The sequence below is a fragment of the Hyperoodon ampullatus genome (assembly GCF_949752795.1).
Source record: "Hyperoodon ampullatus genome assembly, chromosome: 14".
NCBI classification, from domain to species: Eukaryota; Metazoa; Chordata; class Mammalia; order Artiodactyla; family Ziphiidae; genus Hyperoodon; species Hyperoodon ampullatus.
In genome coordinates, this window is record NC_136927.1 from 40,582,971 (window position 1) to 40,596,239 (window position 13,269).

Sequence of the window (13,269 nt, forward strand, 5' to 3'; positions counted from 1 at the left end):
TGGGACAAGGGTCCCCAAGGGAACCAAGGCCCTCAAGGAGGTCCAGGGATCCAGTCATTCCAATTGCATCTGAACGCTTGGGAATCCACAGGGTATGGCCCAGCACAATCACGGCAGCCAGGGGGATGCCCTGACCCCCTGCAGTCTCCGAAGTGCTGGATCAAGATCAGGCTAGATGGGTGTTGCTTGCAAGGGGTGTGTGGTGAGAGGCACATGTCCCTGACCCTGGCGTAGCTGTGGGTTGGAGAGCAGGAACAGAAGGCCTGAGTACACAGGACTGAAGTTTCCAGGAGAAACTGTTCTCTGGAGAAGAGAAGGAAGCAATCTGAAGGGGCAGATACCAGCAGCATCTTCCTAGAGGCTAGCACCTTCCTGGATGGTCAGGGATGGCCACATGAGTTTGGATTACAGACTTCTCGGGAAATCCCTGGCGGTCCAGTGGTTAGGACTCCACTTTCACCGAGGGGGGGCCCGGGTTCTAACCCTGGTCGGGGAACTAAGATCCCGCAAGCTGCGAGGCAAAAATAAATACATAAGTAAATTTAAAGAATTAGATTACAGAGCTGTCTACCTCTCTCCCGCGTGTAGTGCTAGAGCGAGGTGACAGCGACATGGCGCCTCCCCCGGCAGGGGTGATCACATCTCTGCAGCACCTTGGAGGTGCTTCCGCTGTGGTGCAATTACAGCTGAGCCGCCACGTCCCACACTATGACTCGCCCATCCAAGAAGATGGAGAGCAGTCACCGACACAGGTACAGGGGCAAGGAGGTTTCCTTTTTCTTTAGATCAGAGCCGTTAAGGCAGGGAGATTGCTACAAACAATAGGAGAGTGAAAATAGAACACTGTTCTTAAAATAAGGAGGGTAGGGTTTGCTGTATTTCAGAATCATTTTGTTCATCACGTCCCTTCCATGTCCCCAGGCACCAATGCCGTCTCCTCGGCAAGCACTGCGTCCCAGCTCCCTCCTGAGTATGAGCTCAGGCATCCTGGAGGAAGCATCTCCAAGGTCTGCAGAGATGCCTGACTGTGGACAGCTGGGCTCCTTGAAGAAGTGATCAACGCTTATGAGCAACATACATCGAGACCTTTGCTTTCTCTATACGGTTTGTTCTAGAGCTAAGGGCAGTGGGGAGGGGGAGCAGAGAAAAAGAACAGGGATGGGGACTTCCCTGGTGGCGCAGTGGTTAAGAATCCACCTGCCAATGCAGGGGACACGGGTTTGAGCCCTGGCCTGGGAAGATCCCACGTGCTGTGGAGCAACTAAGCCCGTGCGCCACAACTACTGAGCCTGTGCTCTAGAGCCCGCGAGCCACAACTACTGAGCCTGCGTGCCACAACTACTGAAGCTCGCTCATCTAGAGCCCGTGCTCCGCAACAAGAGAAACCACCGCAATGAGAAGCCCGTGCACCGCAACGAAGAGTAGCCCCCGCTCGCCGCAACTAGAGAAAGACTGGGCAGAGCAACGAAGACCCAACACAGCCAAAAATAAATAAATAAATAAATTTATATATTAAAAAAAAAGAACAGGGATGGTGTATGAGGAAGGAAAGAGTGAGCCTTCAGCAAACACAAATTTAAGATACCGAGGAATATGGGTACATATTTTCAATGTAATTAATAAGTGCAGGGAGTACTTTGGGGCACAGGAAACTTCGAGTTAAGAGGAAAAAGCGATTGCCCTTTTCAAGTTAAACTTAAGTCAGTTCATAGGGGAAGGAGGTCCAGGGGCTTCTGAGCAAGGGCTGGGTCACGGATGCACCTGGTGAGCAGTTCTATCAGTGGAGCCGCTCAGGGCAGCCAACATGGCAGCATGTGTTCCAAAAGATGAGGCCAAATCTGGGCCACGGGGAGGGGCTATCGTCACAACAGCCATCCAGCCCATCGGCCTCGCTTTGCTCCAATTCCCCACCCACTCTTCCCAAGTATTTCAATCCTAGGAAGGAAGTGCCTTCCAGTCATTGGAAAAGGATATTCCCCTGGAACGTAATGGCTCTGACTCCTGCCCTAGGCCTGTGGGGCTGAGTACTGGGAGTTGGCCTCCAAGGGTCTAAGTGTCTTTAGACAAGACGAGTGTCTCCGGACAAGAAAGGGTGTCAGGACTGGTGAGAGCAAAGGAAGAGCCCAGCCCATGGAACATTCGCTAAGAGACAGCCAGTCTGGGCAGTCTCTGGGTCACCTGGTGGATGGTCTAACTGTTGTGACCTTGCTCGCCACTCTTTCAAACTTCTACATTCACAAGTGGACCCCCAGATGTCCCATCCACAATTCTATGTAGTTAAGTGACAACATGCACACACACAATCCACAGCTTTGCCTCTAAGAATGATGAAGTTTTCATATAAACCACAGAATATATTTAATTCAAATTAAACATGAAACTAGAATAATGTTCGCTCCTTATCAAGTAGCAATTACATTGTTTAAAAAAAAAAAGAACAGTACATTTCCGTCTACATTCTGGCAATCCAACAAGGCCAAGGCAATCCAGTTTGCTGAGGTGACGGATCCAGCAGTCACCACCAATGCTTGTGGTTCTGAGGCAGTCGGGGAGACACAGACCATACTTCATACAAAATGATTCTGCAGCACGTCCGAAGGAGAGGAACCTCCCTTGTGATATATAAGAATGAAAGCCCAAGTAGCAGGAAGCAGGTGACTTGCGTAATGGATGTACTTTATTAAATAGATAGTTAACGCATTGCTTTTTATTCATTCCAAATTGCTGATGGCGCTGCCTGCATTAATAGCAGTGCTTCCTACACATGCCTCGGCAATGATACTCTTTCCACTGTAGGTATTTCTTTTTTCTTTCTTTAAAAAAAAAATTTTTTTTTTTTGGCATGATTCTTTCCCATGTAAAGAAAGCCAACTTCTTCAAGACACAGGTCATTCAGCTTTAAGTGTCAGCCTCGGCTCTCTCCTCAGGCTGTGAGAAGGCCATGTCCTGCATGGTGAGGCCTTCTTTCTCCCTCCACTGAAAGCTTCTCGCTGTTTGGTCTGCGAAGATTAACGTCTGCCTGCCCCTGCTCCACTCGCCAGGGTGGAAGGGGTCAAGGGCAGGGGGTGGCTTTCTTCACAGGGCAGTACTTTCTGTATCATTGTCCATATCCAACAGAATGCGGCCGGGCAGGTCTTTGCTGGCTGAGTCTGAATGCGTTTCAGGAAAGATGCTGCGAAGCGGTTCTGAAACCCTAGAATTGGCGTCTGGACAAAAACACGAGACATGGTATCAATGCGTGGTAACACCCAAGAGGCCACCCGAGGAGAGGAAAAGCTGGAAAGTTTGAGAGTCAGCCCATGCACGCACACTCCCTTACTAGAGGCACCATCAGCCCTGAGAAGTTGAGTCAAGCCTTTGATACCCCAGGGGCAGCCAGGCACGTGGCACAGCCCCACCTCCTGGCTCTGGTGGTCCTTTCTGTGAGTGCACGGCAGTCCTCTGAGATGCGACCCTGGAAGGGTTTGCTTGCTGTGATGGAGGAGAGGAAACCTTATTCCTACCAATGTCTCTAACACATTAATTGAAATCTCCTGACAACATCTGGGCTGCAGGAATAGCTGAGCTTCACTGGGAAAACTTCCCTCCTCCGAGGTTGGCGAGTGTCCTCCTGTTACTCATGCTATGCCCTCAACCTCGGCACTAGTGACACTTGGGGCTGGATCACTCTGGACTGTGGGGCTGTCTTGTGCACTGTAGGATATTTAGCAGCATCCTTGCCCTCAACCCACTAGATGCCGATGGCACACAGCTCTCTTTCCCACAGTGTGACAACAAAAGATGTCTCCAGACACTGCCAAATGTCCCTGGGGTGGGAGGGAGGAACAATCACCCCTGACTGCAATCACTGAAGTGGAACACCAAATCTCCTACACATATTAGCTTTCTCATCTATTTCGAATATTGGGCTGGCCAAAAAGTTCGTTCGGGCTCTTCTGTACCATGGAAAAACCCAAATGAACTTTCTGGCCAACCCAATACTTACATAACTTCAATTCCTTTTTCACGTCTTATTATGCTGGCTGGAACTCCTTCAGCAAGACAGTAAATACACGGGTCCTCGAGCCATCATCCCTTGCTCCCATGCTCACAAGACACCTTAACCAATCACAGTCCTCTTCCTAGTGCGACAGTGAGCCTCAGATTCCTTCATTCATAAACAAATACTTACTGAGCACCTCCCACATTCTACCGGTGAGGACACAACAGTGAACAAGCCAGACACAGATTTAATGAAGCCTACAGCCAAGTGGGGGAGACAGGCCCTTCTGTCTTGAAGAATTTGTTTCTCTGGTAGATGTGAGTTCTAGCAAATGATGAGCCTTGTTAGGGATTTTAGGGCTGGTGGAAGAGAGAAGGGAGACGTTCAGATCTGTGGTAGTTTCACTGTGCCAGGTTAGAGCTAGTCATGTAAGGAGCAGGGAGGGAGGGAGAGTGGGAGGTGGGTGTGCTGGGGTTTCCCTGTTATGCTTAAGAGCTGCTTTTCTGCACTTGCTGTGGTGTAGGTACACCGTGTCTGCCCTTGCTGGGAGCTGTTTTCGGCAGTACTTCTGTTTTACCTGCTCCTAACCCACGCAGACAGAGCTGGCAAATGCAGGTGCACCCTGGGAGGCTCACTGCTTTGAGACTGGTTCCTGATCCAACACGTGCCCACAGCTCTGAGCTGTGAGATGCACTTACTTCCTGGGACGTCCCTTTACTCTCAGTGACTCCTGGGTTGGAAGGCCCATCCGTCGAGGTTTCCTATGCACCACAACCCAGAGAAACGTCTAGATTTATGAAGGTGCCAAGGTGTCAAAGAGTTCAGGTGCTGGATGTCATTTCAGACAATTCAGGTCTTATAACTGTAAAACCAACTGAATGGTGCTGAATTGCACTGTCTAATGGTACAGTCAAGGGTAGTCTATGTGCACAGAATACAGGCTGTGTCAGATGTGTCCTCAGCACAATGAAAGTCAATGAGGGCAGGGACCATGTCTGTCTTGCTTACAGTGTGTCCCTAGTGCCCACAACAGTGACTGGTTAATAGCAGACATTCAATAAATGTTGTGGTTCTCTGTCTGTCTGTCTGGATAGATGGATGGAGGAGGGATAGATAGATAAAAAGTCATCCAACCATCTTTCCAAAAAGCCTAGACCAACCATCTTTCCAATCCTCTTTTCTGATAGCCTCATGTAAAGAAGTAGCCATGTCTTGAAGACAACACTGATACAAGAAACCCACTGTAAATTCAACCCCTTTGCCACTATCCTAACTCAACAAGACAGATGGTACAATCAGCCAGTGTCTCTTCTTGGCCCAAAGACTTTACAAGGAACCATGGAACTGACATGCATGATGCAAAGGGAGTGTACATACTAGTTAGATTTCTACTTATGAATATCTATATTTACATGCAAACTTAACACCTAACAGCCACAGACCCTTTTCGGAGGACAAACTTGCTATCTTTCTTCTTCTCCTTTCTTTTTTTTTTACTTCACAAATAAATCTGGATTTGTACTTTTCTGAATTTCTCTAGCTATCTATGATGAACACACATTACTTACATACTTAGGAAAAAATGCGCCACAAGGGAAATTCCTTTACTTCACCCCATCTGGTTTACCTGAGGCTGGCGGGTTTCTTCCCCCAGTCCCTCTCTCACTTTTATATGGATCATTTCTTGAAAGAAAACAACAAATCTGTTTACACACCAAAAGCAGTAAGAATCCCAGCATGTGAGCAGAGCCAGCTTTCAGAAGGAGACTGATCTTCATCACAACAGCCGATGCTATTGAGCAGCTGCTACTTTCCAGACGCAGTGCTAAGCACTCCACACGTCATCACAACACAGCACCTCACTGAACCCTCATGAAATAACCCCAAGGCAGCATCAGCGCCACTGTAAGATAAGCAGGGGAGACTCTGGGAGGCTCAACTCTCCGACACAGCCGAGCCAGACTGGTTGGGCTCTGGAGCCTGGTTCTTAATCTGCAGAGGGCGTCTCCTCCCCCCACCGAGGAGGACGTATGCCCTTGGGTGAGCGGCCTGGGAGAGAAGACAGTGTCTAAGCAGATGATGGCTTGAGTCTTAAACACTCTGCTTCATCTTAGTACAAAGGAGATAAAGGTTATTTTAGAAAGATGCCTGCAGGAGCCCTTCAGTATTTTTTTAAACACCTCTAAAACTTTCTGGCTATAGATTTACACAAGGCATCATTTTTCATTATATGCGTTCCAAGAAGGGCTGGTCTTTGAGCATATTGCTTGGAGCTAAGTTCATATGAAAGATATTAGACTAAAAGAGGAAAAAAAATAAAAACAAGAAAGCAGAGCAAGGGGCCCAGGTCACAGCCTCCGCTCACAGGCAGAATGCCACGTGGTTCACCACTGCTCTGCGGCTGTGACTAATGTAGCCTGGTTCCCTCCTTTATTGAGTATCTTTATCCAGGAGTGGACCCTCCGAGGGTGGGAACTGGCATTCTACAATGTAGAGTATGGTCCTAGAAAGTTTGTCACTTCAGCAATTTTGAATATGTGCTTTAGGTTGTAAACCTCCCCTTCGGAAAGGCCAAGGTTATTCTGATAGCCACTTTGACAGGTAACAGATCCAAATACGTCGTTGAAATCAAACATTTCAGGCACGGCTGCAGGGTGAATCAGCCCCCTCCCGATCATCAAATCCTTCTCTAAACTACAGTCTGAGGGAATGACTTCCTTGTAGTCCTCATCAGTTTTCTAGGGCTGTGAGAGGCTGACTCATCTCTGGGAGACTGAGTCAACTTTTTATTATTTCAGTCAAAGGAGAGATTCTGTTCCAGTCTCACTGGATGTTTATCTTGACATGATTCTGACATCTACTTATTAAAAATAAAGTGCAAGTAGAAGCAGAAGCCACTTAAATGTCCAACTACGAGCAATGATACATCTGCTTAATGAAATATTATGCAGTCATTGAAAAACTACATTGTAACGTGGGAAAGAGCATGTGATGTTAAAACCGCAAAATCAAAATCTGTATATGCCAAATAATTATGATTGTGCATCCCCTTGCCTTTTAGAAAAAAAAAAAAAACTAGGAGGAAAAAATAAAATATGAATAGTGGACTTTTTCAATTATGGGAGGGTGATTTCTTATTGTTTCTAATTCCCCAATTTGTTTTAGTATCATACTTATTTTTAAAAATGCATTACTTTCATGATATAAAAGGAGTTTAATTTTAAAAAGCAAAGGCTATGAGAACCAACAAAGTCCCAAGTGTCTGATGACTACTACTGTGACTCGTTCTACCACCATACAGCGGACAAATGACTCACTAAATTAATCTCAGCCTCACTAAATTAAGAACATCTTCTACTCCAGAGCACTGTCTTTTTTTTTTTTTTTTTTTTGGCAGTACGCGGGCATCTCACTGTTGTGGCCTCTCCCGTTGCGGAGCACAGGCTCCGGACGCGCAGGCTCAGCGGCCATGGCTCACAGGCCCAGCCGCTCCGCGGCATGTGGGATCTTCCCGGACCGGGGCACGAACCCGTGTCCCCTGCATCGGCAGGCGGACTCGCAACCACTGCGCCACCAGGGAAGCCCCAGAGCACTGTCTTTTTAACCCACCACCAAGTGGCACATCAGGATCAAAATATGGATGCCTGGGCTCCAGACCTCCTGCGTCTGTGTCCCGGCATGAGTTTTTAAAACGGTGACATACGAATCCAATACCTAACTCTGTATTATCTTTTTTTTTCTCCATATAAATGATAATAAATAGCTACCATTTACTTAGACCCCCTGTATATTAAGAACCGCACGATGCTTTTCTTATTTTATCTACTGTAATCCCTTTGAAGGTTATTCTCATGAATGTCACCATTTTACAGATCAACCAGGTTGTGCCGTGCCATTGTTACACAGAGTGAGCTGAAATTTTAATTCAGGCTTGTCTGATTCTAGTGTGTGCTCTTTCCACTACCCCTCAAGCCTGCCCAGTACAGAAAAGACTGGAAGTTAAAGAGGTAACAAGGCCAGCCTGGTGATGACGTGTTGCATGGCTGTGAACGTGCTTAGTATTCAGAGTACTTGGCAGCAAGCATGAACAAAGCCAGCCTCCTTTAGCACATGCACTATTAGTAGGGGTGCAAGCAGGCAGGGTTAGAGTGACCGGTTAATATCAGGCATTAGTGCACAAATATGATCATCAAGCAGCAAAAATGCTTTGGCCAATCAGGTGCCTTTTCCTTACCATTAAATATTCCAATTTCAGTTCCTACTGAATATGGCAGGTCATACATCTAAATTATTTAATAAAATGTTAAATTAGAACACTCTTGGCTAAAATCTCTTACTTTAAAAACAGCAAGATGTAAACTCTTTTCCTTGCAAAGCTAAACTCCTACTGCTTTCTTTTTCTTTCTTTCTTTTTTTCTTTTTCCTACTGCTTTCTAGAGAAACAAATTAGGAAGAGATTCAAAATGACAGCAGAATCCCTCCTTTCTCTGGTGCTGGTGCTGAGCTGCCACAAATTGGCTGTCAAACCTGTTTAGCAGCAGTAATCACCCCCCAAGAGTTTATCTTAATCCCCAGGCCTTAATTCAATTTTTAAGATTAAATGCTCTAAATGAATAACCTGTTCTCAGGAATTTGTCTGTCTAGAGTTTTCCAAGTGAAAACATGATGTCATAATAAAGGACTACCTGTCTAGGGAAGTGACATTTTCTTCTTCTTGAAATACCCAATGGCTATATCCAAGGTTGCTTAATAGCAGCATGAACAACAGGAGCATATTCATAAATTCTAAATGCTGGCCTTTTGTGTACTCTTAATGGCAATCCAGGGGATTTTAAGAAATTAAAAAGTAATTCTGTAATACAAAGATAATGGTGGTGACCTGTAATTTCTTGAGTTAGGAGAATTCGAAGTGCAGAGTGGTTTTAAAATATTTAGCTAATATCCTAAGGAAAAGTATTTATAATATCAAATTTCACTTATCTGACAAGTGTCAAAGTACACAGCACTGCAGTGTTACAGCAGATCAAGAAAATAAGCTTCTGAAATAAATACACCCCAAGTAAAAATGGGATTAAAGAGCAGACGTAATTCTGGTCTGTAGTCTTTCATCTAAATAAAAGGGAATATCTGGGAATAAAATTCTGATGTGTCACAAGTATTGAAGTGTTAACTGAAATAAATACACCCCAAGTAAAAATGGGATTAAAGAGCAGACGTAATTCTGGTCTGTAGTCTTTCATCTAAATAAAAGGGAATATCTGGGAATAAAATTCTGATGTGTCACAAGTATTGAAGTGTTAAAAGGCTCAGCCTTAATTAGGGTTTAGTCATTTCACTCTGTGATTTTCACACCCAACTGGGCAACCACAGACTTTTGGGTTCATCAACTAGGAGTCAGGAAGGCGGAATCACGCCTCTGTGCCCTCCTCTGTGTTGTAAAGATTGCATTCTTGTTTTCCCCTTCTGGTATCTATAGAAAGTCTTCCTCAGACCAAAGACGTGAAAACGCTGGCTAAGTAGTCCACTGAAGGCTTAAGGCTCAGATCAGCTGATTAAAGCAGTAACGAGAGCCTTATTCCGTCTAAGTGTGGACCTAAAGGCAAGATTCAGATGAGCCTCACAGTACCTTTCAAAAAGCTCATATGGTTTAAGAAAGCAAAATGTAAGCATGCCAGAATGCAAAGAAATTTAGTGTGGGATCTTTGGAGGAAGATTGTTTTTTTTGGGGGGCGGTCCTGAGAAATTCAAACACCAAATTAAGAAGCTCCATGCAGTTAACTTGCACTTAAGAGATAAAATTAAAAATTAAAGCTCAAGACAAAAGGGACGCAATTTTCCGTGCTAACTGCACCCGAGACCTCTTTGGATGGATGCTGATGAGCCAATCAATGAGAGGGAAATCACGCTGAAAAGAGCAGAATGCTTGTGAAAGGCTTACCAAAAAGAAAGGAGACATTTCTTAGTATCTTATCTGAGCGGCTTGAAATCGGGCTTGCAATCTACTGACATCTACCTCTTGAATTCGAAGCATTGCAGCTCAAAGTGCTTCTGATAAAAACAAAAGTGATGTCTAGAGAATGGATGGCAGGGGGTCAGATGGCTGCTCCTGAGCACAGTCAAAAGCACGTATGCAAAACACGGCTAAGCAGGAGCATTTGGAGCTGCAGGAAGCTGCTTGGGGGGGGGTTACAGACCTTAGTCCTGGAAACCTTCCCCACCTGTGAGGGCACTAGGAAGGGCATCTATTGGGAAACAAACAAACAAACCAATGTGGCTTTGTTTTTTTAAACATAAAAGCTGAAGTGTCATCAGAAAAAGTTAACAATTTATAACACACAAAAATCACGCATTATATTCCTGAAAAGAAAAAAGTTATCAAAAGAAAGACTAGTCGGTTAACCCTCATCATTTAGGGTACCAGTGTGGGGTGTATCCTTTGCTCATTTTCAGCAGAGATGTCATTCAGGACGCTTGGAGGGCCCAGAGGTATATTTCAGCTACTTCTCTAAAAATGGCTCCACTTAGGAAAATTTAAAACTAGGCTGTTCTAAGAAATGATTCAAAGCTCCTAATTACCATTTTAAGAAAACACACTAAAAAAAATCTATCCATCCCACCCTTAAATCAAATAGTAAATTAGAGCACTTGGGATGGAAATTTTTAAGACAATCATAATTAAAGAAAATGGTCATGTTCTAGACTGTCTATAAAAAAAATACCCCATTAGGTAGGTAAATCTGTACAATCACCAATACCCAAAACAGATTTCCATGCAATTATGAGGAAATATTGATTCTTCTGTCCTTTCCCACTAGAGGCTGGCACTCTCATATGATCGTGTCCCAAATCTCCCTTCCCAGAGCATCCAATGTGGCACAAATCACGTTTTTTAAGATTATACCTGAAATGCTTCACTTTCTATGAGTATTTTTACTCTTAAAAGGAAAATAAGCATTTTAATGAGGGATTCACTAAGAAATGGATGTCATGCTCAAGTTGTACAATACCTTCCACCTGGATTATTAGGTCATTATACCTAGAAAAATGTAAATGTAGATGGCTCTTAAACACATAGTGAACCTATACATCAGGGGCTGGCAAACTTCAAGGGCGAAGTAGTAACTTTGAAGGCTCTGGAAGTATATGACCTCTGAAAGGACTACACAACTCTGCTGTTTTAGCACAATAGCCAGAAAGACTATGTCAACAAATGGGCATAGTTGTGTTTCAATAAAACTTTATTTATAAAAACAAGCTGAGGGCCAGATCTGGCCTGCATGGTAGTTTGCCAACCCCTGATACAAACGGAAGCCTAAATGAGGGGGAGCAGTAAAAAGCCAGGTAGACTGGACAGGGGGAAATGTCTGAACCCACTTCCCACTTACCCGTGACTATTTTGGAGGAGGTGGGAGCTGCGATGCTGAGGCTGCCATCCCCGGCGGGGTGGGCGCCAGGAGGATGAGGGGGTGGGGGCACGCTGGGCCGGTTCCTCGGCTTTGGTACTGGTCTCGGTCTCGGCAAGGTTCCAGCGTGTGGCTGCGTGGTCTCAGGGTTACTCACCACCTGGCCGGGGTTCTGTTTTCCTAGGGGTGGAGTGCTGGGGGGCGTCGGCGTCTGGGGAGGGGTGTGGGAGGACTGCTCGAGTCCGGGCTCACCGGGCGTGGCCCCGGGGGCCGGCGGGCCCTGGCTGGCTGGCTTGGTGAGCGCTGGCGGCGGTGTGGCCTGCGTGGGGGGCTGCGGCGGCGGGTGGTTGGGGGCTTGGATCGGAGACAGGCTGCTGGAGTATCTCCGGGGTGCGGAGAGCTGCGAGGTGGCGCAGGGCTGGCCTGGGGCCTGGCCGGGCGGCTGAGTTGGGGGGGAAGGACTTCGGGTGGACGGCTTTGGTGACAGGCTGGGTGGATGCTGAGACGTTCCTGGAGAACTCTGGCCCCCGGGATGGCCAGGAGGCGGGTTTCCAGGTTTCGGGGGTGCTGGAGCAGGTTTCTTAACAGCTGCACAAAGGAAAAACACCTCTCAGGAAGAGCAGCACGGTGATGGCCAATGCCCCCTGGGCCAGGGCACGGAGGTTGATGTCACCGTGTGAGCCAGCTGAGATCAGCACCCACGCCCACTACCAATACCATGCCAGCTGGTGGCACCTCACCACCGTGGTCCTCCTCCCCCAAACCCACAGTCTTAGTCTAACCATGAAAAAAGCATCTGACAAACGCAAATTGAGAGACTGTCTTTAAAATGCGAGTACTCCCCAGAACTGTCAAGGCCGTGAGAAAACAAGGGAAGACAGAGAAATCGTCACAGGCCAGAGGAGAGCAAGGAGACGTGATGACTAAATGCCCTGTGCTCTTCTGGGTGGGGGCCAGCAGGGGTCGGAAGACGGCTGTTAGAGGAAAAACCGGTGACATCTGAACAAAATGAGTTTGGTGAGTACTAATGTACCAACGTTGGTTTCTTAGCCGTGATAAATGTACTGTGGTGATGTAAGATGTTAGCAGAGGAAAGTGGGTCAGGGGTATGCGAGAACGCCAGACTGTCTCTGCAACTTTCCTGTAAATCTAAGATTATTCCAAAATAAAAAGGTTATTTTTTAAAAGTACATTATACACATATAGGTCTTTACAGATCTGTCATTTTAAAAGTTGAATAGTTAGAAAACTCAGTTAATGGAGGCCGCCCCGCCTACATGGAGTCTCCGCTCAAAGCCCACTTGACAGCGACCTTCTCTCATGAGGAGAGACACAGAGAAGCAAGAGCAGCTAAGCGGTGTTGCGGGGGGGACCCCTAAGCACGACTGGTCTGCCTGTACATAACCATGGACCCCTTGCTCTAAGCCATCTTCTCCTAGAGGACTTGATTTTTTTTTTATAAGAGAAATTCTATGAATTCCAGAATCATTTGTGCTAATAGATATATTCTAGATAAAAGTACAAATCTGGACGATCGCCTTAGATTCGGCTCTCAGGAGAGCGGAATCACATCCGTCTCCTCCCTACACCAGCTGAGATCAGCATCGCTGGTGGGTGGGAATCTGGTACAGAGGATGGTAAGGCAGGTAGAAAAAACAAGTCTGGAGACCGGGTTTGGGCTGAGAGGTTGGGTGGAAAGGAGAGACTTTAGCATATTTCAAGTTCTGCTGAGATCTTACTAATCGCCTAAGGAAGGGAGAGGGAAATGAAGGGAAGAAATGAACATGTATCACTCACCCAACACACGACCAGCACCAAGTTGGGCCCTTTACATAGACTGTCTCATTTAAGTCTCACAAGCACACTGCAAAACAGGCATTGTTA

General features: G+C 46.2%; 1 protein-coding gene across 4 annotated transcripts in view; it reads right to left on the bottom strand.

Annotated features, from left to right (window-relative positions):
• Window positions 1-2,341: 2,341 nt before the first annotated feature.
• The window catches only part of ARHGAP17 (Rho GTPase activating protein 17), a gene marked incomplete at its 5' end in the record, with an annotated part of 86,795 nt that continues 75,867 nt past the window's right edge, over window positions 2,342-13,269 (bottom strand). For 3 of the 4 annotated variants that reach the window (XM_079718645.1, XM_079718643.1, XM_079718642.1), the window contains 2 exons: window positions 2,342-3,206; window positions 11,368-11,973. In XM_079718645.1, coding sequence (XP_079574771.1) covers window positions 3,076-3,206; window positions 11,368-11,973 — 737 coding nt within the window. In that variant the 3' untranslated portion in view covers window positions 2,342-3,075. Of the gene's footprint in view, window positions 3,207-10,200; window positions 10,225-11,367; window positions 11,974-13,269 lie in introns of all 4 variants that reach the window. The other variant, XM_079718644.1, reaches the window with a different exon arrangement.